The 27,523-nt window shown below is 44.0% G+C and overlaps 1 protein-coding gene and 1 long non-coding RNA gene across 5 annotated transcripts; one reads left to right on the forward strand and one right to left on the reverse strand.

Moving 5' to 3' along the window:
- Positions 1-19: 19 nt before the first annotated feature.
- LOC133370801 (uncharacterized) lies at positions 20-19,019 on the forward strand. The gene is made up of 3 exons (XR_009759203.1): positions 20-341; positions 18,312-18,511; positions 18,605-19,019. It is a non-coding gene; the product is annotated as an uncharacterized LOC133370801 (long non-coding RNA).
- Positions 10,909-27,523, reverse strand: AK2 (adenylate kinase 2). 4 transcript variants are annotated; one of them, XM_061597652.1, is made up of 7 exons: positions 27,343-27,522; positions 22,772-22,897; positions 20,785-20,895; positions 18,229-18,323; positions 16,248-16,320; positions 14,807-15,002; positions 10,909-11,676 (listed from the first exon to the last, which is right to left on the reverse strand). In XM_061597652.1, exons 1-7 carry the CDS (start codon positions 27,448-27,450, stop codon positions 11,669-11,671), a joined length of 717 nt encoding a protein of 238 aa, XP_061453636.1. In that variant the 5' UTR covers positions 27,451-27,522; the 3' UTR covers positions 10,909-11,668. The 4 variants fall into 4 exon arrangements, with proteins under 4 accessions (XP_061453636.1, XP_061453637.1, XP_061453634.1 ...); XM_061597653.1 differs by lacking the exon at positions 10,909-11,676 and adding an exon at positions 26,908-26,933 and having other exon boundaries at positions 12,597-15,002; positions 27,343-27,402; XM_061597650.1 differs by lacking the exon at positions 10,909-11,676 and having other exon boundaries at positions 12,597-15,002; positions 27,343-27,523.

The raw sequence follows: 27,523 nt of genomic DNA on the forward strand, positions 1-27,523 counted from the left end.
CGGGGGGGGGTTGATTGGGGAGTAAACGACCAACGTGTTTTATATAACTGCATGTAACACAAACGTTGCGCTCTGAGCGTACGTGTCACTCAGATGCTGTTGCTTGCATGTATGCTCACAGCCAGGGAATGAGTGTCCAAAATGAAGACGTGTGAGGGAATCTCAGACTCAGAAGATGGATAAGCATAGTTCTGTAAAGAGGATTTCTGAGCGTGTGCAGAGTTGAACTGATCCTATCCTATTAATGTACATCAAAGGGCGGTTCAGTAAGACTCCTGTTAACAAACGGATGTGTCTATGTGCAGCTGGAACAATAGAATCTGTCGAACACGTTCTAGAAAGTAAGTGCTGTTTTGACTAAGGGATGCGTCTTCCTTTGTTACTGAAAGGGCTGCAAGGTTTTTTCCTGACCTCGATGAAGATCAGGGAGAAAAAAACCCTGCTGGTTTCTTAAACAAAGGAACTGTATAATTTGTGCTTTGTTTTTAATTGTTATGTTTCCTATATTTATATTGCATTTTGCTGGTCTGTGACTGTAATAAATGGCTTGACTTGATTATAATACACCGGCTTTGCATACTTTTCAAAACAAAAGCAAAACAAAAAAAAATTATAAGCCTTATAAATAACAGAAATACTGGGAAGTGAACATAAGATTCCATAGGACTAGTCTTAAGGTTCAGAGAACAGTAACTAGCCCTGCTACAGCCCTGGCCCCAAGGCATTCCCCTCACGTGGAAAGGAAAAGGGCAGCCTCTGGTTGGCCCAAAGTGGGCTTCTTCCTCAGACTCATTGCCACAAGGCCTGGCTGTAACGAAACCCCTGATTTGGCCTCCATAATGACAAAGGCAGTAGAGCACATTTCCCAACATATGGACAGTAGCAGACCACATGCTTGGCATGTAGAAGGTCCCAGGTTCAAGCCCTGGTGTCTCCAGGCCATCCTAGATGTGATGGGGGCAAACCTGATGCTACAGAACAGGCAGAGGTGAGGTTGGGGAGGAGAATTCACTTCTCCTTTGATGTGAAAATCACACACGTAACACACTCCCCGAGAGAGCCAGTGTGGTGTAGTGGTTAAGGTGCTGGACTACAACCTGGGAGACCAGGGTTCAAATCCCCACATAGCCATGAAGCTCACTGGGTGACCTTGGGCCAGTCATTGCCTCTCAGCCTTATGAAAACCCTAGTCATAGGGTCGCCATAAGTTGGAATCGACTTGAAGGCAGTACATTTACATTTAACACACTCCCTTCCCGTGCTTTATACATGACCAGAACAGCCTACACACCAGGCACGGGGAACCTCAGTCCCAGGGGCCAAATGTGGCCCTCCAGGCCTCTCTGTCTGGGCCTCAGAACTCTCCTCAGGCCACACACCCCAGCCACACCCTCCTTGAGTGATTTCACCTGAATGTGTGTTCTTGAACTCAAGCCTCTGGGTTGCTTGACTGGTTGTGTGTGTAACGCGAGTGTGTGGAGAAAAGACGGACTGCTGCACAAAGGTAAAATTCACATTTGTTGAACTGCCCACTTTTGCCTATGGCCCCACCTGTCATTGGCATGGGGCCCCCACAAGGTTGCCCAGAACCCAGTGTGGCCCTCAAGCTGAAAAAGTTTCCCCACCCCTGCTATGCACAAACAACTGCTGTGGCCTCCTTTGTCCACACCCAGAAACAAAGCTCCTTAGGGCCTGTCCCAAACCTCTCTTACAAGCTTCCTCTCCCCATCCCCAGCCAAAAAAGTCTTCTGTGATTTGAAAACTGGAGGATTAATTAGTGTCCTTTATGCATTCATTCCGAGTATAATACATATTATTTCCTGGACCACCCTTATAGAGTAGGGATGGGAAACCTGTCGTCCTCCAGTCCGAGAGTCACCCCAGCCAACGTGGCCAGGGGTGGGAGATGATGGGGTTGTAGCCCAAGCACACTTGGAGGAACCATGTTTCCTACCCCTCCCACACAGAGACAAATAAAAACAACAAAGCCTCAGGCAAAGTTTGATGGATGAATGGATATAAACAAATAGACACATTAAAGATACTGAATTAGATCACAAGGATTATCTTAAGAAAAAGGCAACAGTAAAAAGCTAGGGTGTTTTCAGTCTTCTTGAATGCCAGCACTGAAGGGGCCAAATGCATGTGAACTAGAAGAGAGGGCCACAACTGAGAAGGCCCCATCTTGTGTCCTCACCAACTTAACTCATTTCTCTAATGGGCATAGAAGCAGGACCTCAGATATGGACCTTTGATTATAGGCAGGGCCACACAGGTGCAGCAATCTGGTCCCATTTAGGACTTTAAAGGTTAATGAATTGGGCCTAGAAATATACTGGTAGCCATAGCAACTGGCGAAAAACTGCCATCACATGTTCAGATCTTCCAGCATCCATCAGTATCCTGTCAGCTGCATTTTGCACCAGGAGCCCCATGGAAATCACATTACATACGTCTAGTTTGGGGATAACTAGAAGAAGAGTGATTAAGGCAAGCTCCTGCTGTTCCAGACAGGGCCGCAGCTAATGTACCAGCCTGAGCTAATAGAATGCACTCCTCACAACTGCCACTGCCTGTACCACACCAGACAGCAATGAGTCCAATAGTGCTTATCAGCTGTGCACCTGGTCCTTCAGGGGGAATGGAAGGACCAGGTTAACTCCTCTGTCTAGATTGACAGATTCCCCCAACCCATAGGACCTCTGCATCATCTTCTCCCTCATCCCTAATATAGCTTGACTTCAGCAAAGCTTTTGACAAAGTGCCCCATGATATTCTGATTAGCAAACTAGCTAAATGTGGTTTGGATGGAATAACTACCAGGTGGATCCAGTTGGCTATAGAATCATACTCAAAGAGTCCTTATTAATGGTTCCTTCTCAAACTGGGGGGAGGTAACGAGCGGGGTACCGCAGGGCTTGGTCCTGGGCCCAGTGCTTTTCAACATTTTTATTAATGACTTGGATAAGGAGGTGCAGGGAATGCTTATCAGATTTGCAGATGATACAAAATTGGGAGGGACAGCTAATACCGTGGAAGACAAACAAAATTCAAAGGGATCTTGATAGGCTGGAGCATTGGGCTGAAAACAACAGAATGAAATTTAGCAGAGACAAGTACAGTTCTACACCTTGGATGCACAGTTACAAGATGGGGGATACTTGGCTTCCAACTCCATTATTCTATGATTCTATTGTCCAACCCAGCTCCTGTCGCAGAGTTCCGCAGCCTCCCTAGGAATTGTGGGTGGAAAAGAAAGGTAGAGCTGTGTTTCGTCAGCATATTGATGTCAGTGCAACCCAAACCTTCGGATGACTTCCCCCAGTGGCTTAATGTAGATGCTGAAGGGCATGGAGGATCAGACACAACCCACACAAGCCCCTATAAGTGAGAGGCCATGGAGTGAAGCAGAACTCCCCAGCATTACCTTCTCTAAACAACCCCCCAAGAAGGAGTGGAGCCATCATAACACATTGCCTAAGCGTAGCTCACTCAGATGGGATAGAAGGATGCCATAATCAATGGTATCAAATGTTGCTAAGAGGTCCAGCAGGACTAAGAGAGTTACACCATCCAGGCATAAGTCATCCACCAAGGCTGTCTCCATCCCAAAACTAGACTAGAACCCAGAATGAAGTGGTTCTAAATAATCAGCTTCCTCCAAACCACCCATTCAAACACCTTGTTCCACACAGTACGATTAGAGACTAGGCAGTAGTTATCAAAGTTCTTTGGATCTAAATTAGATTTCTTCAGTAAGGGCCACAGTACTGCTTCCTTAAAAGGCTTCAGCACAGCAGCTTGTAACATTCTGAATGATGAAAAAATTGCCAAGGATCATTTCAATGAACTTGATTTGAACCATGAACTGAATGTGAACAGAACTAGTTCATTTTGTAATGGGAAAACATGAACTTGAATTAGGTTCTAGTTGGACATGTTGAACTTGAAGAAGAACTAGTTCCTTTTAAAAATGAACTTTCCAAACTCTAGCAGGGCCACACCCTCTCTCATTAAAGCATTTACTATCTCTGCTGTGCAAGTCTTCACCCTGTCTGCTTTTAATAATCATAATGAGGAAGGATCTAGAGAACAAGTACTTGGTCTCAAACCTCCAAAGAGCTTGTCCACATCCTCAAGTTGCACAAGCTGAAAAGTTGTAATAACATTATTAAATGGCTCTGTAGCTACTTCCATCTTCAACCCTGTCTTTATGGTTGCATTCAATTCACTGCAATTGTGAGCAATTTTACCGCAAAACATAAGCCAACTTGGTCACAATAAGCTTTTGAGGGCTCTACTACCTGTCTCATTATATTTTTGTGCAGAAGGCAAAAGCTCAGTTGGCCAGTGTTGTGCAGATGCAATGGTGGCACAGAAGGATTTCTTTTCCATCATCACCACAACAGAGTAAGCCTTACAATGGAATCTTACCTGTGACTGATTGTGCTCAGGGCAAGTCTTCTGACATCTGCGCTCTATATGTTGTCCCAGCCATTTCTTTGCCCTTAATTCCTTAGAAAATTAAGGACTAGATGTGGCTCTACAATGTGGTCAAGGGCACAATGATGTCTAAAGACTGAGTCATCTCCATCCTAGGCAGAGATCAAGATCCCAAAAGCACTGCTAACTAAGTCTGCAGGAAAATCCCCCAAAGATTTCAGAAAGCCATCAGGATCTCTCAGCCTCCAGGGACAGGACACTGTAACAGATCCTCTACCCCTGTGGAAGATCTAACCTGATCAGGTAGCAATCACTCCACAGCAATGGAACCATCATGGCTCTTATACCCACAGATCAGCATCCCTTCGCCCCAAACAGAACACCAGAGCAAGATTCTGACCTGCCACATTTGTAGGGTCTGATATTATATGTGATTGTCCAGGGTGGCCGCTTACACATCCTCCCCGAAAAAGAGGAAATGCATCATCAAGAGAAATTTGCATAAAATGAACATATGCTTGTTTGTATGTATAAATGCAAATTTAGAAACTTAGAAATATTTTGTCATTTAAATCAAAATACAATATAATCTCAGCAAGCCATCTCTGCTATCTTTTCGGCACCTTTTGAAGACTTTCCTCTTTCAACAAACCTTTTAAGTTGAGACCTATCCCAGTCTGCATCTGTGTCAGAATTGTTTAATATTTTTTTTTAATAATGTTTTTAACCCTTCTTTAAAGTTGTTTTTTTTAAAAAATGTTTTTAATGCTGTTTTGTTTTAATGTATTTTAAGATCTGTTTTTATGATGTTTTAAAGTGTTCTAGTGCTTTGTTTGCCGCCCTGAGCTCCTGCTGGGAGGAAGGGCGGGATACAAATTAAATAAATAAAATAAATACATAAAAGTAGGAAAGACTGTGACCAGGTGGCCAAACTCATTGTCTGCTGTCATGCTGTTGATGGACAACTTAAAGTCAGCTTCAAGGCCCTGTTCGAGGCCCCTGCACTTCCTTCTTATGAGTCTTTATCTTTAAAGTGGACTTGGACCAAACAGCCCGTCAAAGTGAGGGCACTTTCAGATTAGAGGACTATCCTCTGTAGAGTGCATGGACACCCTAGATAGGTCTATGGGTGTCCCAAGCTGCTCTGGGTAAGGGGGTCTCAATGTGGATTTGAAATTCCCCAAGATAAACAATCTTCAGCTTCTCTCGGTTGCTTTGTTTAGGTGCTTTCTATTTAATATGTATACTGCGGATATAATTCCACACGTATGACAAATGCCCTTTGGACTCTTGTCCTGTATCTAGCGTCAATTTTTCTACACACAGTGAAAACCAGGGACCTAGGTCATTTGCTCCCATCTGCTCTGGAGCTCTGTACAGGAAATGCCAGCAGGAACTAAGGAACTCTGGGTTCTCGAGAGAACCTGTCACATTGGAAAATGCATTTTGCTCTGTCTCTAGAGAACACAAACCCTACCATTCCCTGTACGTTCTCTCTCTCTCAGCATTGCTTCTGACTTTGTGCCACCAGATTTGGGACACCTCATACAAATACAGGGATGGTACCTTGCAGCAACATCCTCAGGCATGTTCTACAATTTAGTTTCAGTTTTCCCCCTTCATGATAATGAGCTTACAGCCCAAGTTGGGGCCTTCTGTAATAAATGAACAAACCACATCAGTTCCAAAGAAAACAATGTGGAAGCAGCCTTGTGCCCCAAACAGTTATGTATGTAAGAGGGATTTTTGCCAGGTGCTGCTTCTTACACCCCTGCAGCATGGTGACTTTTTGCTTAAATTTAGCAAACCTGATTCTTGAGGTTTGGGCTAGGCAGCAAAGCTAAAGCCAGGAATAAGACCTCATTGATTTCAGTGACATTTTTTTCTTGATAAATTGTTTTGGTCATGTTTGCTGCCCAGGGTTCCTTCAGGAGGAAGGGCAGGATACAATATTCAACAAATAAATACAATTTCCCCACCCTTTCCCAGTGTAACCTGTGGCCTGAAGGCCAGCCCAAATAAGGAGGCCTTTCAATACTCCTGAAAAGGGTTGGCCTTCAGCAAGTCTGGAGGAGGGAGCGCCATAATTAGTGAAGATTTTCCTTTTATGGAGATATAGAGATGGGAAAGGCTTCACCTGTTTAAATCTCTGTCCTAATGGCTTGCTGCTAAAAGTATAGGCGTGAGGGGTGGGAAGAAGCATCACTTTAAGAAAATAGGCAATTGATTGGCCAAAAATCCTTTATTCAGTTTGCAACCCTAGTTTGTATATTTTGAGTGCCCTGTTCTGAAAGAATGAACACAGATGGGGTTAAGCACATAGAAATTTTATGAAAAGTTAAAATAAGACTGTCTGGTGGGGAAGCAAGGGACCAATTCCCAGATTCAATGGACAGATGTTTCACTTTCTGCAGGTGCTCTGTGCATGCAAGGCTCAACTGTTAAGTCAGTTACTGAAAAAATAAGATCTTTGCAGCACCCAAAATCTTAGTTATAATGGCATAAGCTTTTATAGACTTCCTCAGATGCATCTAGTTTCAAGACAAGGGTGTTAGTGGTATCCCATATAAAAAGCTAGAAGAACCATGTCATGTTTTTGCTGCATGGCAGCATCATGAAGCAGCTGGCCAGTGGTTGTGGTCTGTGATTTCACAGTGGTTTGGATGGCACCCCTTGTGGAAATTGAAGAGGCTTCATGTTTTGTGCCATGGCAGCGCTGTGAAGTGCAGGGTCCATGCTACTTAAGCTTCAGTTCATGGACACTGACACAGTATAGGCTTTTACAGTGGTTTCACAAGAATCCATGTTTTCCCACATTGGTAGCATCACGACACACCAAGGATTCATGATTTTTACACTGCACCCTGTGGGCACAGATGTGTTCTAAGATTTGACAGTGTTTGGAGGGTGTGTGTGTTCCCTATGTAATCCAGAGAATCCATGAAGTTCTGCGCTTCTTTTCTTTTTTAGTCCACTCTGCAGATACAATTGCAACCTCTGATGTTACGGGGGGTTTGAGGAAAGCCTGTATTAAAATTATTGCATTAAGAACATAAGAACATAAGAAGAGCCTGCTGGATCAGGCCAACGGCCCATCTAGTCCAGCATCCTGTTCTCACAGTGGCCAACCAGGTGCCTGGGGGAAGCCCGCAAGCAGGACCCGAGTGCAAGAACACTCTCCCCTCCTGAGGCTTCCAGCAACTGGTTTTCAGAAGCATGCTGCCTCTGACTAGGGTGGCAGAGCACAGCCATCATGGCTAGTAGCCATTGATAGCCCTGTCCTCCATGAATTTGTCTAATCTTCTTTTAAAGCCATCCAAGCTGGTGGCCATTACTGCATCTTGTGGGAGCAAATTCCATAGTTTAACTATGCGCTGAGTAAAGAAGTACTTCCTTTTGTCTGTCCTGAATCTTCCAACATTCAGCTTCTTTGAATGTCCACGAGTTCTAGTATTATGAGAGAGGGAGAAGAACTTTTCTCTATCCACTTTCTCAATGCCATGCATAATTTTATACACTTCTATCATGTCTCCTCTGACCCGCCTTTTCTCTAAACTAAAAAGCCCCAAATGCTGCTACCTTTCCTCGTAAGGGAGTCGCTCCATCCCCTTGATCATTCTGGTTGCCCTCTTCTGAACCTTTTCCAACTCTATAATATCCTTTTTGAGATGAGGCGACCAGAACTGTACACAGTATTCCAAATGCGGCCGCACCATAGATTTATACAACGGCATTATGATATCGGCTGTTTTATTTTCAATACCTTTCCTAATTATTGCTAGCATGGAATTTGCCTTTTTCACAGCTGCCGCACACTGGGTCGACATTTTCATCGTGCTGTCCACTACAACCCCGAGGTCTCTCTCCTGGTCGGTCACCGCCAGTTCAGACCCCATGAGCGTATATGTGAAATTCAGATTTTTTGCTCCAATATGCATAATTTTACACTTGTTTATATTGAATTGCATTTGCCATTTTTCCGCCCATTCACTCAGTTTGGAGAGGTCTTTTTGGAGCTCTTCGCAATCCCTTTTTGTTTTAACAACCCTGAACAATTTAGTGTCGTCAGCAAACTTGGCCACTTCACTGCTCACTCCTAATTCTCGGTCATTAATGAACAAGTTGAAAAGTACAGGTCCCAATACCGATCCTTGAGGGACTCCACTTTCTACAGCCCTCCACTGGGAGAACTGTCTGTTTATTCCTACTCTCTGCTTTCTGCTTCTTAACCAATTCCTTATCCACAAGAGGACCTCTCCTCTTATTCCATGACTGCTAAGCTTCCTCAGAAGCCTTTGGTGAGGTACCTTGTCAAACGCTTTTTGAAAGTCTAAGTACACTATGTCCACTGGATCACCTCTATCTATATGCTTGTTGACACTCTCAAAGAATTCTAATAGGTTACTGAGACAGGACTTTCCCTTGCAGAAGCCATGCTGGCTCTGCTTCAGCAAGGCTTGTTCTTCTATGTGCTTAGTTAATCTAGCTTTAATAATACTTTCTACCAGTTTTCCAGGGACAGAAGTTAAGCTAACTGGCCTGTAATTTCCGGGATCCCCTCTGGATCCCTTTTTGAAGATTGGCGTTACATTTGCCACTTTCCAGTCCTCAGGCACGGAGGAGGACCCGAGGGACAAGTTACATATTTTAGTTAGCAGATCAGCAATTTCACCTTTGAGTTCTTTGACAACTCTCGGGTGGATGCCATCCGGGCCCGGTGATTTGTCAGTTTTTATATTGTCCATTAAGCTTAGAACTTCCTCTCTCGTTACCACTATTTATCTTAGTTCCTCAGAATCCCTTCCTGCAAATGTTAGTTCAGGTTCAGGGATCTGCCCTATATCTTCCACTGTGAAGACAGATGCAAAGAATTCATTTAGCTTCTCTGCAATCTCCTTATCGTTCTTTAGTACACCTTTGACTCCCTTATCATCCAAGGGTCCAATTGTCTCCTTAGATGGTCTCCTGCTTTGAATGTATTTATAGAATTTTTTGTTGTTGGTTTTTATGTTCTTAGCAATGTGCTCCTCAAATTCTTTTTTAGCATCCCTTATTGTCTTCTTGCATTTCTTTTGCCAGAGTTTGTGTTCTTTTTTATTTTCGTCATTCGGACAAGACTTCCATTTTCTGAAGGAAGACTTTTTGCCTCTAAGAGCTTCCTTGACTTTGCTCGTTAACCATGCTGGCATCTTCTTGGCCCTGGCGGTACCTTTTCTGATCATAGAGAACTGTGCCTCGGATTCATCTGGTGTGCTATGATGCTGCAGTGATTCACCATGTTAGTGGGTTTTGTGATAAAGATCACATCTGCGCCCGTGGAATGTGATTTAATTACTGTAAAAATCCTGACGATCTGTAGTTTTTGCATAATGAATACATCATGAAATTCCAGGTCTGCAATTTTTATGGTTCATTCTTCGGGCGAAAATGTCTGATTTTTGACAGTTGTTTTGGGTGGGTGCCTTGTAAAAGTCCAATGGATGCCAGAGGATCCATACCCCAATCTATTTTTTTGCAGCAGAGCAGCACCTAGCAGATCTGCAATTTTTATGGTTCAGCTGGTGGATACAGGTATTATTTGTGTTTTTATATAGGATCCTGTCAAATCATGAAAGCCCTGCTGGATCAGGCCAAAGTGACCAGCCAGATGCCTTTGGGAAGCTCACAAGCAGGACCCGGGTACAACAGCATTTTCCCCAGCAACAACTATTTAGAAGCATACTGCCTCAAATGATGGAGACAAAAAACAGCCACCATGACGAGTAACTGTTGGCCCATGGTTCTGTGCCATGGTGAAGGCAAAGGGCAGTGGGTCCACAGTTTTTACAGTCTAGCCTAGGGGAACATATTTGGTTTGTAATTTGATAGCAGCTTTAGGATTATGTTGTATAAATCATGCAAATTCATGACTTTTGCTTTCAGCCCATTTCTCTCTCTTGAACACCAGGCTACACAGCAATAAGTGAGGAAACAGATATTATGCTCTGCCAGTGCTAAACAGCCTGACCAGCAGTATCCTCAAACCTGCAAACCCCATCTCCCAATTGCCCTTAATTCCTCTGCATATACTCTGAAGCACATACTCCAGGTATATTAAGTTATTGGTGTACTAATACTATTTGAAGAGAGACAAATGTGTGGGCACTTGACAAGTCCTCTCCTGTCCACAGTTATGACCACAGGGCCTTGTTATCTCCAAGCCACAAGTTACAGCTTTCTCCTTAAAACATTATGCCTTTCTTCCCCACCCCACCCCCTTACTTACAACATAGTCAACTTGCTTATCTTTCTAGATTTTCTCTTCTGGTGCAGGTTGCTATCAAGGTTTAAATCTTTCCTGAAGTCTGTACAGACCTAGCAACCTTGCAAGGAAAAAATGTCACAACAAAGTTGAGCATGTGGTTCCTGGCAACCAGCCTGACTCTCCTCCCAACCCCCACATCGAAAATCAATGTACGAAACTGCTCAGGTACAAAAGTGACACCCATTTTATTGAAGCAGCAGGTGGTCCCTAAAAGGAGGGCAAGTGAAAGAGCTAGAAGCTGCAGCTGTTCCGGGAGGGAGCGGAGCAGAGTTATTCTTGGCTTTGCCCCTTCAACATTTACGTGGATACCACTCTAAACACTAAAGGCAGCACTGCTCCATCAAGAAGATGAAGGCTTCAGATGCTATTGCTGATGCAGTAATTCTGCAGCCTCTCTGCGCCAGAAGTGATTGAAAGAGCCGTTCACACCCAAGGCCAAATTATCCACTCCAAGGGGAGGCTGCATGGAAAACAGGCAAGGCTGAAATGGAGTCACACATGGCTGGGGCTCTTGGATTGATAGAAGCCTTTGAACAGATTCCTGCATGATCTGGGAATTTTATATTATGCCTCCAGTAAGCTTCCCAAATTATTGGAACCACCAAGGGATTGAGATGGTTTTCAAAAGCCCCAAATCCTCCCTCTTAGGATGCCAAGTTACAGACAATTGATTTCACAATGCAATAGTCTGGACTCAGCCTTCAGAAACCATTTTAACACAATACACTCAATTTCCTCTCCAAATACCAATTTGTCTTTCCTAAAACAGATTTCCTGTTGAGTTATATTCTGGGAAGAAACCCCTTTGCTTCCCGCAATTTTCCCTCCCCTCCCTTCGCCCCCCTTGCCTCAAGGGCAAAGGGGTGTGGGGTGATGAACACGCAGCATTCGATGGTGTCCTGTCCCGTCTGCCTCCTGGATTCATGCAGCTGAAATGAAGATAAAAATATAAAAAAAGAGAAATGGTCCTTCAGAACTCAAAATGAATACTTCTATATGGCAGACAGGCAAGCAAGACTATGCAGAAGAACTAAAAAAGGAGCGGCTTGGGATATTTAAGACATTAATAAACTGCCCTTCAAAATATTTATCCCAAGGTGGTTAACAGTGCAAAGTAAAACAAGCAGCAGTAAGAATTACTTTTTTGGGGGGGGGGGAGACAGTAGGACTGGTTGCTAATGGGATAAAGAGACTGGCCTGGCCTGGCCTAGTTGGACAATGTTTATGTTCTTAGGGACTCTAACAAAAACTTCTCCATAGCCTGCTGGGAAACCAGCTCTTCTCTCACCATTAGATTATAATGGCCTTTCTTTAGCAGGCCTCAAAGGATTTCCAGAGCAGAGACCAAAGCAGCTTATGCTCAAAGGATATTTCATAATCCTAAACTAACGAGACATTATCAGTGTCTCAGAGATGGCAACAAAAGCAAGTCTCTAACCAAGTAATTTGCAAGCTTGATTCAGTTGCGACCACAATCTGTGTCCCCAAAAACCTAAGCATTGTAGAGTTACCTGCTGGGATAAACTCAATTAAGGTAAGAACCACCACAGGCCAGTCACAAAGGGGAAAGGGCTGCTACCCACCCCCAGCACAAGGGTCTTTCATCACCAATGCTGTGAAATGGGCCTCTTCTTGGGGAAAGATTCCCCTTGGAAAAATATTGCTTTTCCAACCAATGCCATTTTGAAAAGGCACAACCACATCAACTGTCCCTCCAGGGGGGGCTGAAATCTCACTTCTTCTGGATCCCAGGTGGTGGGGGCGGGAATACTATCAAGTATCTGTTTTGATGAGTGAGAAAATGGTAGGTTGCTGTGATGTCTTAAGATAATAAAATGAGACGAGGCAGTTTTCATTTCAGGACAGCGAAAAATCTTCTTTCAAATCTGCAAAATGCTTCACAATAGACTACACTGTTCAATGGGCTAAGTTTTCTCTGTGCTATGTTCTTGGGCAGTGAAATATTCTTCCAGCCTATTTAATCAAAAGAGGAGCATGGTTCTTTAAGAAGAATCATCCAGAGCAAAAATGCATTTAAGAAGAATGTAAGAATAATTAAAGGAAGGACTAAAAAGAAAAGGGGAAAGAGACAAGGACACAGGTCAGTGGACAGTCACAATGCCTTCGCTCCCCCTCCCCCCTGCCAAGGGCACTCTGTACTTCACAGCCCTGGATCTATCAACATACAGAATGGCCAGAGAGTTGGAAGGCTGGAAGGCCAACAGGCAGATATAAATGTGACCTCAGAAGGTAGGCAGCAATATCCACATATGCCAGAATGCACACCTTTATTGCGTCGTAGCAAGGCACAGTACAGACTCCAGCAGCTTCAATAGTCATGTGAAGTCAAGAAACTTAGCTGCAAACTGGCATGGCAAGTGCCGCAGATGGAAACATTCTACAAAATTAAAGCTCCCTCCCAACCCACCTGCACCCCAGCAATATTGCTGTGTGTCTTGAGAAAACACCAGTGCCTGTCAAGGATATCACCAAAGTTGGCAAAAATGACATGAAGTCAATTCACAGAACTGATCGAGAATGAACAACCCAAGGTTGCTGCAAGTGCCCCTTGGGTCCTTATTTCAGGGTATTCTGGAAGAATACAAGACTGCAGAGAGGACTGCCAAGGCACCATTCGTGTATCACCAACTGAAGGGCAAAAACAGAGCCACTCTCAGTGCCCCTGGGCCAACCCATGCCCCCCAGATGCTTTGGACTACAGCTCTCATCAGCTCCAGCCATGCTGCAAGTTGTAGTCCAAAACATCTGGAGGGCATGGGTTGCCAAAAGCTATCTTAGAGGGATACAAAGTCAATTCTCATGAATAAATTAAGTTTACCACAAATACAGGGCAACAGCAGGTAGGCTCCACCAGACCCTTGTGAAGTGTGCTTTCAGTTTCTCCACCATAACTGCAATCCAGCCTACATCCTGGTAGAACCACAAAACTGCCAGAGGAGGATGAAGAGTAGGAAGCGTGGGTTATATTGCACCTTTGCCCCATGTTGAAACAAATCACTGCATAGCCTACTCTCAGCCTGCATTCTTACCTTGCCAATCTGGCCCTCAATGTTGCCATCTTGTGCAAATTATGACTTGTCCATGAATATGCTAAACCAGCGAGGAAACAGAACTTCTGCACGCACAGACAAAAAACATATTCTCCAACCTGAAGAAGTTACACAGAGTAGACACTTTTGCATCTAGTGTCCTATTCAACATATTTATTTGGCTTCTGTTAGCCATGAAGAGAACACAGAGGCCCACTCCATGACCAATGAAAATTCTCCTGAGCCTCCCTCACAGTTTCACAGCTTCTAGGCAGCCATGAGGACTAGAAGTTTTTTTTAAAAAAATGAAGAGTCAAAAGAGATTCTAAATTCTTTACTGACTACCAATACTCAGGCTTCCATCTTGAGATTATGGGAGTATGGAACAAGCCCTGCACTGGAAACATCCACTGACGTGCTGGTTATAGGTTTTGCTCGGCCCAAGCATAACACAGGATGTACACATCTCTTCACACAGGTGCACGCATATCTGCGCTTCTGTACACCCTCATTTAAGCTGACACAGCATTTCAGTTCCTGCAGTTCAGAAACAAGAACTCAGGATGAGGCCAGCCAACAACTTTCCTCCCCGCAGCCACGCATTTGTGACCTTCAGTGCTCCTATGTGCATTGCACCCAGCCACCTGACCTGTAGGCGGAACAGCAGAAACTGCAGCAATTTTCCAATTTTACCCTGATAAGTACCAAAACACTTTCAGGGGCAACCCACTTCTGAGGCCCAGAAGGGTAGCGTGTGAGTCATCTGCACCCTCTGCAGGCCATCCGCACATAAGAGACCAAAAGTGTTTCCATATATCAAAAAATACATACATACAAATTGGAGAGAGCACAACAATTTCGTTTTAATGGGCAGTTTCTCCAACCTTCCTTCCCCGGCCACTTTGTGCCCCCTCCTTACAGCTTGCTCTTGTCGACCCCAGAAGACAGGAAAGGAGAAGGAAGGATCAGAAAGAAGAGGAAACCTAAACAAACATAACCAGGTCTTTACATGTTGCTTTTGAGAAAGCTGCCAGGATGCTGGCAAAAACCACATCAGGGGACTGGGAAGCATCAACGGCCGCATGGATCCCACGTCTGGTGTAGTAATTAATCAGTGGCGTTGTCTGGGTGTGGTAAGCCTTCAGGCGAGTTTTCAAAGCTCCTTCGGTGTCATCGGATCGGCGTATCAAGGGTTCCCCAGTGACCTAGCAAGAGCAAGGCAAGCATTGGATTCCTGCCTTGAGCAGGGGGTTGGACTCAATGGCCTTATAAGCCCCTTACAACTCTTACTATTTTATGATTCTATAAAAGCAGGTGTAGCCAATGATTTGAACTACAATTCCCATATAGGCTCTGACCACTGGACATGCTGGCTGGGGGAGATAGGAGCCCCAAAGCTGTCAGAGGGCACCATACTTGTTTCCCCCAACATAAATGAAGACATCCCTTGGGGTGGGAGATGCAGCATCATACAAGGACAGAACAGCCAAAGCTTCAGGATGCTGCAAGATTAGAGAGCTAAAAAAAATGTCCAGCATTTCAAACTCTGGTGCTGCCAAATCTGATGTGCTATGCCAATTCTTATCAGAGCCAGCCCAAGAAGCCTGAACTGTACAACCCAGGAGGTGCCCCAGGATCCCTTGTGCTGTTGCTGAGAATGCTGGGACGCAACCCTAGACTATTATTTCTTTTATTTAAAATCATTTATATACTGTTAATTTTTTCTCCCAAAATCTCTCAAGTGGACTAGGGTACTTTACATTAAGAAAAAAATAATGTGCCAAGAACAGGAAATTTCTGCAACCTGTATAAAATTATGCAAGGCGTGTAAATGTATGTAACCTCTCATTTTGCAGAATTCTGTATAATTTATTCTGATGTTGTTAATCACGGGGGGGGGGATCAGAAGCGACTCCCGAAGCCACTGGAAATATTATTGCAGCCTTCCCTCTGAATTCTGAGATATGGCCTACGAAGTTTCATGCAGGTCTTCACAGCCAAAATGGCAGTCAAAAACTTGCTCTCTTCTCCTCACCCCACTGTAACCATTGCAAAGGACTGGCCAAGCTCTGGTGAGTGACACAATCCCAATGGTCCCTTCATGTATGAACCCCACCGCCTCCTCAGCCCAACAGTTCAGCAGAATCCAGACATTTGCTCTGGCTCTGCACCTCCAAAATGCAAAATTGTCAGTGGATTCCAGTGCCTAACAGCAATATTCAAAATCTAACAAGTCAACTGAGAATTCAGTTTTGGTTTTGAACATTCTAGTCAAACAAAGACTGAATCAAAACTCTTGCAAACTGCAGCAAAAGCAACAGCAATAAAAAAAAACCAAGCATGGAACTAAATTAAATTTAAGAAGTCCATGCAGCCTTCTGAAAGCATTACAGAGCTTTACCGCAACGAAAGGCATTTTGAACAGAGCCCCAAAATGGAAGATTACATACATCGTCCTTCATGTGGACCTTAGGAGGGTTGAATTCCTCATGGTAGGAACGGCCGCTTGCTGGGTGGATCAGTCTGAAAGAGACCACAGAAGTCAGTAATGTGCAATTCAAAGCTGGTCAACAGGATGGCCTAGAAACAGGATCAGCAAGAGTTGGATCAGGCATTTGGGCTCATGCTGCAGCATTAGTGGATCTATGCAGGTGGCCAGTCCTTGGATGGAGACCAGTGGGTGTGAGAGTATTTTTTACCTCGATTTATATCCCACCTTTCTTCCATCAGAGAACTCAAAAGAGGCACGCACAGGATCCCCAGATGTCTTCCATTCGGACTCTAACCATATCTAAACATACATAGGTTCAACTTATAGCTATGAAATAAGTTTAAAACTAGGAAGGCAAACACTAGAGCCAGGATAGGGAACCTGTGGCACTCCAAATTCTTCTGGGGTTTTATGGCGAAGCAAGGCCTAGAAGGCCCTATTACTGCCACCTACTGATGACTAAAAAAAAGCATACTGTAATCTAAAACACAATAAAATATAAATGTACTGCCTTCAAGTCAATTCCGACTTAAGGCGACCCTATGAATAGGGTTTTCATGAGGCTGAGAGGAAGTGACTGGTCCAAGGTCACCCAGTGAGCTTCATGGTTATGTGGGGATTCAAACCCTGGTGTCCCAGGTTGTAGTCCAACACCTTAACCACTACACTACACTGGCTCTCACTCAAAACACAATAGACCAACTAAATTACAGGCTTGCAAAAAAAGCCAAATGGCAGATAAAACCAGAGGCCACAAACCACAATCCCTACGGAGGACTTCCAAGTCACCCATAGGAGCTCCCCTAGCAGCCAATAAATAGAGAGAAAGCTCCCTTTCGTCTCTATATCAGAAGCAGTCCCAAAGAATGTAGACTATAGTTTCACATACCCCACAAACGTCACAAACACCTGAGCCCGCCCACCCATCCAATGCTAAAATGGTATCGACGTGTTGCACAATGTCCTGTCAACACACGCAAGACTTGTCACGCTTGACCATACTAGTTAAAGATCTGGAAGTCTTGTTGGAATACAGCTCCCATCAGCCCCAGAAAACAACATAGCAAAATGCCATGCCCTGGGACCTATTCTTCCTTGGAATGAAACAACAACACTTGCAGTTTGTTACCTGAACCAGTGGGAGGTGCTAGACAGAAAGAGTAATGTTTTGTGTTCCTCTCACTGACCGCCTTGTAACTTGTTTGTTTTAACCATCTCCTTCTTGCTTCTTCTCAAACCACACATCCTTCCTTTTTCTCCCTCCATGTCTTGAGGATGTGCTCTCTAAGCTCTTATTCAGAGAGGTGGCCATGTATGTTCTTAATGAATAAACCTTAACTTTTCTTTCTCACCTTTACCAGCGGTCTTAAACTGATTTGTTTCAAATGCTGTGTTAACTCTGCTGACCTTCCAATATTCTTTAGGGCAAAGGTCACCAATGTAGTGCCCGTGGGTGCAATGATCCCCTTGAGGGTTTTCTGTGGCACCCACAAAGCCTCTAACGCCCCCCCCAATTCACTGCCCCCTTGGTCATGAGGTGGTAAGGGCAATTACCTTCTTTTCCCTTTAAAAGTACATAGAGCTAAAAGAGGAAGCTGGAAGAATGACACTTTCCCACTTTCTCTTTCAGCGTTATGTGCTTTTCAAGGGTCAGATTAATTCTTCTGGATCTAACTTTTAACCAGCCTGGGGACTGCAGGGTGAGGGTGGGGGAGTATTAAACAGAACACATGCTGTATTGTTCAACATAGGGTTTATTTTTAATTCTCATTAGTACTCCAAGCAAGACCTAGCCACTCCCCACACAGAGCAGAGTACCACACTCCTAGTTCCGTTTTACAAGGGATTTTAAACATGCAAGACTTAGCTTTTCCGAGTGGCTCAGAACACTGCAAAAAGTATATATATACCAAGTTTCCCCCAGAGGAAGCGGCTGTTACCGTCCAGTGATTCTCCGGATGAGTAAGGAGTCAGCAACATTGAATTCGATGACAGATTCTAGTTTCTCTCTTCTCTTTTCCAGGAGTTCATCCAGCTGCAGCATTTTAGGAGAATGGAAAGAAGAACTACATTTACAATGCACAGAATGAGTGAACTGAGACCTAAATGAGTTGCCTCTGAAACAATCAAAAAAGGGGCAGCTGGACTGAGAGTTCTGCTCTAGCAGGCTTGGAGCTCAGCAATGGAGCCCAAACTGAACCACTCCAGTGCAGTGAACTCCAGGTATGTTCCCACCTTTTCAAACACTCTTTTCACCCTCTTCTTACTATACTGGTGGGAATTAAAAATCATGTCATTTCTGCATATTGTTCACAGTGCTATTCCTGGATTTTTCCAGAAGTATTTTAACACCAAACTACCAGTGCTCAGTTGCAAAGCCTCCAAGTGGAACAATGCAGGCAGCCTCTTCCACATGACAGATGACTTGGGACAAGCAATGGAAACCTTAGTGACCATGACAACAGACAACAAGGTGTCAGAACAGCAAGATGTGTTTTACAACTTCAATGCTCTCATGGTTTTTACAATATTCATATGATAAAAGGATTAGACTGTAAGAGTTTACATGAAAACTTCTATATTTTTGTGCAGGGTAGAGGTACTATACTGTAGATTTCAGTAGATTCTTAAGTCTGTTATTGTTTTGTTAACAATGGCAGGTTTTACACATCTATGCAATTGTACAAAAAAAATAAGAAGACTACATGTAAAATCTTGATAGCTACATAACTTGCCATTTCTTTATATGGAACACATGTTGAGTTGTTAAAAATTATAACTGTTATAAAGAAAGATTGTAAACAAAGTTTGCTTTATTAAAAATGTTTATATAAATCCCTATTAAAAAGCAAAACAAAAAGAGGCAGTGCACTTGTTTAGGTAATTGTACCAGACATATATTTATGTCCTGTGTTCTTTTCCTTACCAGAGAATTTCTGCAACACCAAAACTATCAACATACATTTCTCATTATTTTGTGTCTGACTAGCACTGGCTTAAAAAATAATACTGTCCTGAACTTCCAGTTGAGGTAGCTTTTCCACCTCCTTCCAAGTAGAAATTAAGTCTTATAGGAATTTATCCAGCTAGTTTATTGATTATAAGTCACTTTGGGTTCACTTTTGTGAAGAAAAGTGACTAACAAATTAAATAAACAAACACGCAGAAGCAATTCCAGGAAAATGCCACCATTAACATATATGCAAACAACAGGACAGAGACCCACGAGAGTTTCACGTACTACGATCCACTTCATCACATGCACGAAGTACTGTCCTGAGCTGCAGGCATATATACACACATATGGTTGCTGAGGAAAGGGAATGTGGAGTTTTAAGCAGTGAGATCAGAAAGAAGCAAAACGCAGAAAAATACAGAAGGTGATAACAGATTGTCAACAGCAGCCATTCACAGAAAACAGTTGTTGCTGATAACATGGACATTCTGGCATTGATAAGCCAATTAACACATGTAGTGTGATACACATCCTTTGCATAATAGTGCTTCCAGGGACCAGACCTTGAGGCAGATGTGAACTCTGTCCCATGTCAAGTCAGGAAACACCATCACAGGATCTTGTAACGCCATCCACCATATCAAAGGTACATTCACTTTCTCATCTTCCAATGAGATACATGTCATCCTCTACCAATAATGCCCTAATACAAAGCACAAGCCAGCCTTTACGCAAAATAATGAAGAGACCCAAAACTGACATCAGAAATGGCCATATAAAAAAAAAAAACAGCGGGGGAACATTTCACCCTCCCAGAACAATCTAGTCTGTAGCCAACATTAGTCCTACTCGGAGCAGGCTCCCTGAAATTAGTGCACGACTAACCTAGGTCCACCAATTCTAAGGCAGCCCTGCTGGAAACAGGAACTTCAAAGGGAGACTGCACTGTGAAGCCACAATTCATCAAGGGGTTGGTGCTATCACTCATTGATTGAATTGGGACAAAGTATTTTTAAATCACACTATATGCGAACTCTCTTACCAATAGCAGGATGCCTGTATCATCAACAGTTTTTAGTTTGTTAATAACAATCACCATTTGTACTTTTCTGCATTTTGTTTCATTCTGAGTGCAATGTTTACAATTCCACACAGACCTCGGAAAAGTTACTTTTTTGAACTACAACTCCCATCAGCCCCAGCCAGCATGGCCACTGGATTGGGCTGATGGGAATTGTAGTTCAAAAAAGTAACTTTTCCAAGCTCTGATTCCACATATACACACTCAAAATCATCTATAGGCGTGCATGTGTGTGTACACACACACACACCCAGAGGAACTCTGGGTAACACTTGATGCATCTGATGTAGTGGGCCATAGACTGCTAAAGCTTATGCCACATAAATTGGTTAGCCTATAATGTGCCACAAGACTCTTGGCTAGTTTTGCTGCAGTAGACTAACGCAGCTACCCTTCTGGAAATTCTTATCTCTGAATCCTAGGAGAAGATTCCAAGGGTAGATATAGCGAGACACATACCATCTCTGCTTGCCGCACTGTGCGAGGGAACCCATCCAAAAGGAAGCCATTTCTGCAGGAGGGAGTCTCCAGGTTTTTCTCAATCAGCTCCACCACCATTTCGTCACTCACCTTATAATTGGGGGAGAAGAGGAACAAGAAAAGGAAGCCTTTACAGCATTGTCCTCATGGCACATGTCAACTTAAAGTTCTGGGCCACTGGAAGGAAAACATGCTTACCACGCAACCCCAAAATTATCTTGTTTCCACAAAGTAAGTTTGAAACTAAAAGTGCAAACATACTAATGGCTCAGAAAACAAGAGTGCAGAAAGGCCAGTTTCAAGACATTGTGTTGCACTCAGGACACATCAGTCCCTCCAGGCTACTCAAGAGCTAGTGCAAAATTACAACTCTGATTTCAAAATAAGGTCTTCAGAACAGCAGCAACACGCCCACAACCTCAAACACTCTGCAAGCACCCTCTGCTCGAGGTATGCTGTGGTACCGAGACTTTATAGCTTGATGGGGCTGGGGGTGGAGAAGGACCGTCAAGGATGCATGCTCTGCTGCCCTAGCTGAAGAGTGGACTTAGTAGCCTTGTGATCCCCCTTCCACCTATGACTTTCACAGATTTCAAGCTTCAGTTCACTCATACATTTCAACAGTTGACATGTACCAGAATATACAGATAAGTTTTTGATGTGGTCCTTGGAACTGAATAAGCTACTATTAACTCCCATCTCACGATCTGGGTGTAGTTCACAATCAAGGCAGATTACTGGCTCCAGGTAAAACCCCATTATCTAGAATATTCAGTCATGCCCATAATGCTCCTGAGTTTCCTAGGCGACCAATATAACAATGAAGGCTTGGAGTGAAGGCTGCATGCCTTACTCATCATAACCCCGCTCTAAAACTGTAAAACTTTGAACAAGGCCTTGTTTGGGAAGTGATCAGGTGGAAGCAACAAAATGCAGGAGAACAGGAAAAAGCCATTTACTAGCAATCCTAACCATGTCTACTCAGAAACAAGTCCTTTTGAATTCAGTACATCTTCTCCCAGGTAAGAGAGATTAGGACTGCAGTCCTAGATGCCAAGTCATGATCCAAAGGGAAAGAGGGTCAGCAAAAAGGATCTATTATCAGTTCAATTTCTATTAGCATAAGACTGAAGCATGTATACCTTTTACTTAAAGCAACCTCTAAAAAGCAAAATGGGAGGAACCGGAGCTAAATGTAATGATTAGACCTGCCTTCACCAATCTGGTGTTCTCTAGAGGTCTTGGACTACAGTGTGCAGGCTGGGGCTAATGGGAGTTGTAGTCCAAAACATCTGGAGGGCGCCAGGTTAGCAAAGACTGGTCTAGAGAGTATTGCTAATCCAAATATTTCTAAATGCTTCAAATAATGGCATTTCACAAAGCTTTTAAGACAACATTGATCAAAAAGGGATGGAGACGGATAGGACGGAGAAAACAGTTATTTTCCACCAATTCTTCCTATATATTCAGCAACTTCTAAGTGAGACTGCCTTTGATCACAGCAGTGAGGAAACCCACACTCTACAATCAAAAGATATGTAGGGAAAAGACGAGATGAGACATTCAAATCTCTTTAGCCAGGAAAGCTTGGAAAACTACTTTTAAAAGGAAATACAAAGAAAAACAATATAATTGGAACACCAAATTTTACTCTGTAAAGCTATTTCATAAATCAAAATTTGTGACCCAGGGAGATGCGCCAAATGTATCCGCAGGGCGGTGTACTGAACATTTCAACGGAGGTTCTGTGCTCAACTCAAAAACTCTGTGGACACGTTCAACACACCACCCAAGTCATACCTTTCCAATTCTCAGTAACATAAATCAAAGGCCAAAGAACATCGTGACAGTGTACGTTGCCAGCCAACATGCTCAATATACACAGGTAGTTTGCAAGACCACAGCTCTTTGAAAGACACGGCTGCCAAAGGGAATGGCTTAGTGGAAGTGACGGCTTCGTACCTACCAGCTTTCCCGCATCCATCGTCTCCTTCAGTTTTTTCCCCAGCTCTGAGCCAGAAGCCACCATAGCCCTCAACATGTCCCCAGTTGCCAAGTGACACACACAATAGGTTTCAGCAAGCCGAGGAGCCTGAACGGGTAAAAGCAAAATTAAACTTTAAGGACAAATCTGTACAGCAGCTACTGTAGGAAGTGTCTCTGGCTTTGGTATATATAACTGAGTTATGTGTGCTTTTTCTTAAAACGTTGCTGATTTTATCTGTACTATTGACACTGTTTTATATTATTTTATGCACGCTCCGTATAGAGTTTTGTACAGTTTATTTTTTCTAAATAAGTAAAACAGAAAATACATTCACACAAGTGTTACAGTGCTGGAAAGTTGTACTGTGCCACATGTACAAATGCACTTTTTGCACTAAAGCCTGCAAGGAAAGGTTGGCCATCTGACATGTCAATTACTTATCTCCCATCATAAATGATATTGTTGAGAGAAGGAAGCCTGGACAATAAGCATGAAGAATTGCCTTGGTGAATTATCTGATGGACCCAGTGAGGTCAGGGACTGCCAATGACTAGGAGATGCGGGGGGCAGAGAGAGAAAGGGAAAGTCCACTAACAGCCAAGGAATAAGTACAAGAAGGCAAAGATCGGTTTAGAACAGCTCTGAAGGATTTGTGGGTCTTAGAATAGAGATGTAAGGTACCTAGGAGGTCATCTAGTTCCATCTTCAACAACCTCGAATCCCCAAATGTTGCTGGACTACATCTTTGAGGTCCACTGGCTAAGCTGGCTGGGAATGAGGGAAGTTATAGCCCAACATTTGAAGATTGATCTAGTCCAACAGCTTTTCAGTACAGGGTGCAACTACATCATTTGTAACTGATGGATGCACAACATCTGCTTAAATGCTTCTAGTGGAGGAGAGCCTGCCACCTCCCAAGATGCTCCTCTGGCAAAAAGCTCTTAGAAAGTCTCACCTGAAGTTTGGGTAAAATCTGCTTCCCTAGTTCAAGTCTGGCCCTCTGGAGTCACAGAAAACAGGTTCGCTCCTCCCAACTTTAAACTCCCTTGCCGTTGGACACATCTGAGAGGGAAAGTCATTCCCCACTTGATATATATTAGTACCATGGTTCCTAAACCTTTCATATCTGAGGCACACTTCCCACACACACACACACACCCCCTGAATTAAAAACTGGGAAGAACACTTCACCTATACTCTTTTTTTTTCCTTCTTAGGACTGACTGGAAGGAGGCAAGCCCAGAACACTGACTCATACAGAGACACAGTGGGAAATGCTGCTCTCAGGAGCAATCAAGTGACCAAATGGCATCCAATGCAGATTTGTGGCAGAACTGTGGGGGAGCCTGACAGTACAGAAGCAAAGTCAAAGCAGTGACAACATGCAGAGACACAGAGGACAACCTCCTCTGAGAATGCACACACTCTAGTCTTACAAGAGGCTTTAGTAATTTGTTTATAGGCCAACCATACTCCCTCAGGTCGACAGTGTTGAAATGCTAAAGAATGCTTAAGGTTATTAGACAGTCAGGCAGTGAGAAATTAGTTTTGCAAGAAACAATAAAACGTAATAGATCGTTTCAGCTATGCAATGGTGCCCCACCCAAAACTGTACAAAGGGCAAGTGGCTTGCCTTGCAACACAGCAAACACAGATTAGCTGGGCAAAGTGAGAGAGAGATGGCTTATTCACATAGCACATGAAGTCCAACCCCCCAAAATATCTTTTTTTGATAGCCCAGCTTTAAATACAACTACTTACATACATTGCAACATTTGAGGCCATACATCTTTCCCAAGAAGTAAGCCCCCCTGCTCAGAAATGGGTCAGGAAAAGAGCCCTCACAGGGATGCTGTGTCTTATAAAGCCTTTGCTTTCTTGCTTTCTGTCAGAGTCTGGTCATGAAATTGTCACTCACCCCTATTTTTACCCCTGGCTATGGCAGTTTCACTTAGCACCTACCTCCTCGTGCACTTGCTACATGGTGACCACTTCCAAATAGGAAAATGTAGACATGGCATGTACATATGTAGAAACATAGAATAGTAGAGTTGGAAGTGGCCTATAAGCCCATCAAGTCCAACCCCCTGCTCAATGCCGGAATCCATCTTAAAGCATACCTGGCAGGTAGCTGTCCAGTGTTGGACAACCCACCACCTTCCTAGATAATTGGTTCCATTGTAGTAGTGCTATAACAGGAAGTTTTTCCTGATGTTCAGTCATTATCTGGCTTCCTGCAACTTGGTTGGTTTCACTGTCTTAGTGCTCTAACAGTTAGGAGGTTTTTCCTGATGTTCAGTTGAAATCTGGCTTCCTGCAACTTGAGGCCATTATTCTGTGTCCTGCACTCTGGGACAATTGAGAAGAGATCCTCGCCCTCCTCTGTGACACAACTTTTCAACTACTTGAAGAGCTGTCTATCATCTCCCTTCAGTCTTCTCAAGCCTAAACATGCCCAACTCTTTCAGACTCTCCTCAGAGGGCTTTGTTTCTAGTTCCCTGATCATCCTTGTTGCCCTCGTCTGAACCTGTTCCAGTTTGTCTGCATCCTTCTTAAAGTACCGAATAGAGGGGAACTAGTACTTCACACACAGCCTAAAATAGCATTTGCCTTTATTATAGCCACATCACACTGTTGGCTCATATTCAGCTTGTGATCCACAACAATTCCAAGATCCTTCTTGCATATAGTATTGCTTGCATATAGTATTGCTGAGGAAAGTATCGCCCATCTTATAACTGTGAATTTGGTTTCTTCTTTCTAGGTGTAGAACTCTGCACTTATCCCTGTTAAATTTCATTCTGTGTTTTCAGCTCAGTGCTTCAGCCTATCAAAATCACTTTGAATTTCATTTCTGTCTTCCAGATTATTAATCATACTTCCCAATTTTGTATCATATGCAAAGCTGATAAGCATTTCCTGCATCTCCTCACCTAAGTCATTAATAAAAATGTTGAAGAGCACTGGGCCCAGGACTGAGCCCTGCAGTACCCCGCTTGTTACCTCCCTCCAATTTGAGAAGGACCATTGATGAGCACTCTTTGAATACGATTTTGTAGCCAACTGTAGATCCACCTGATAGGTATTCCATCCAGCCCACATTTAGCTAGCTTGCTAATCAGAATATAATGGGGAACTTTGCTGACACTGAAGATATATTAGGTTCATAGCATTCCCACAGTCTACCAGGAAGGTTACCCACTCAAAAGATGAGATAAAATTAGTCTGGCAGGATTTGTTCTTGATAAATCCAAGTCAGCTTCTAATAATCACTGCATTGTTTTCAAGTGGTTACAGAGTGACCGCTTTGTAATCTGCTTCAGGATTTTCCCAGGGATTGATGTCAGACTGGCTGGTCTGTAGCTCCCAGGTTCCTCCTTCTTGCCTTTTTTTGAAGATAGGGACAACATTAGCCCTCCTCCAGTCATTTGGCACTTCATCCATCCCCCATGATTTTGCAAAGAAGAAAAACAAAGGTTCCGAGAGTTGTTCAGCCAGTTTCTTCATTACTCTAGGACATATGGCATAGCTGCCCTCAATCAATATCAATGACAGAATATGGGTGGTACAAGCCCCAAAAGCCTCTCAATTGGATCAGCAGCCTGGGATCCAGTGGGCTGCCCAAGTTCTTCAGCAAGAAAAGGCACCAAAGCCTGGACCTTTCAGCTCAGCTTTCCCCAACGTGATGCCCTCTAGATGTTTTGCCTACGACTCTCACCACTCCCAGCAAGAACAGCCATTTTATGCTGGAGCTGGTGGGAGCTGCAGCTGAAAACATCTGGAGGACACCAAGTTGGGAAATGCTGTTGTAGAGAAAAGGGGAAGAGGTGAAGAGAGAAACAACCCGGGAGAAGAATATATTACAGACTCCTGGCAAGCACTCCCCGCTGCAGGCCAGACACTTGGGCAATAATGTAGTTGCAAATTCAGAAGTGCAGGGTCCCTTCATGATAGTCACAGCCATGCCCCCTCCCTTTTTTCCCCTTTGCTGCTGGGCTGAGAGAACGCAATCCTTGTTAATGCCTTTTCCCAGAACAACAGACGCTCCTAGGAGCCAATAAGCATGAAAGGGAGAGTTTGGTACCAAGAAGAGTCTTTTAAATGGCTGACTCACCTCCTTTCACTCTGATTCACCCCAATCTACAGGAATAGACAAAGAAGCATGTTAGAAGACTCTTCTCAGTGGCTAACACTCTCCCTTTCATGTTGATTGGCTTACATGATGCTGGAGACATAGGGACCCTTGCTGCCCCAAAAGTAAAGGGTCTAAGACCCCTCCCCAGACCCTGGACGACTACACCCCTGCACCTGGGTTCCAGGAAACTCTAATTCACCCTGGCCGAAGGGAAGGAGCACCCCAGTACCAGACTCCAAGGCTCCTTACAGGAAGTGGGGGAGGGGCAAAGAGGGCCAGCAAGGCTGCTGGATTCTCCAGAGCGGAGCGAGGGAGAGAGGTGGGGGCCGTCTTGGACGCCTGGGTCCTCCGAAAGACGAAGAGGAGGACTTAGGAACCCCGGACTCCTGGGTTCCCTCACCTGGGTTCCCTCACCTGGGTCCCCTTTCCCGCCCCGGGCGGCCCCAACAACACGGCCCGGATGCCTTTCCGGACGCCACGGCCGAGGCTTCCTTCCTTCCCGCATTCCGTGCTGGGCGCCATCGCACCCTCCTCCTTGGCCGCCTGACCCCCGAAAAAGCACGCGGCAAAGGGACCCGCCTCCTTGCGCTTCTCT

Source organism: Rhineura floridana, chromosome 15 (genome assembly GCF_030035675.1).
Source record: "Rhineura floridana isolate rRhiFlo1 chromosome 15, rRhiFlo1.hap2, whole genome shotgun sequence".
Lineage (NCBI taxonomy): Eukaryota > Metazoa > Chordata > Lepidosauria > Squamata > Rhineuridae > Rhineura > Rhineura floridana.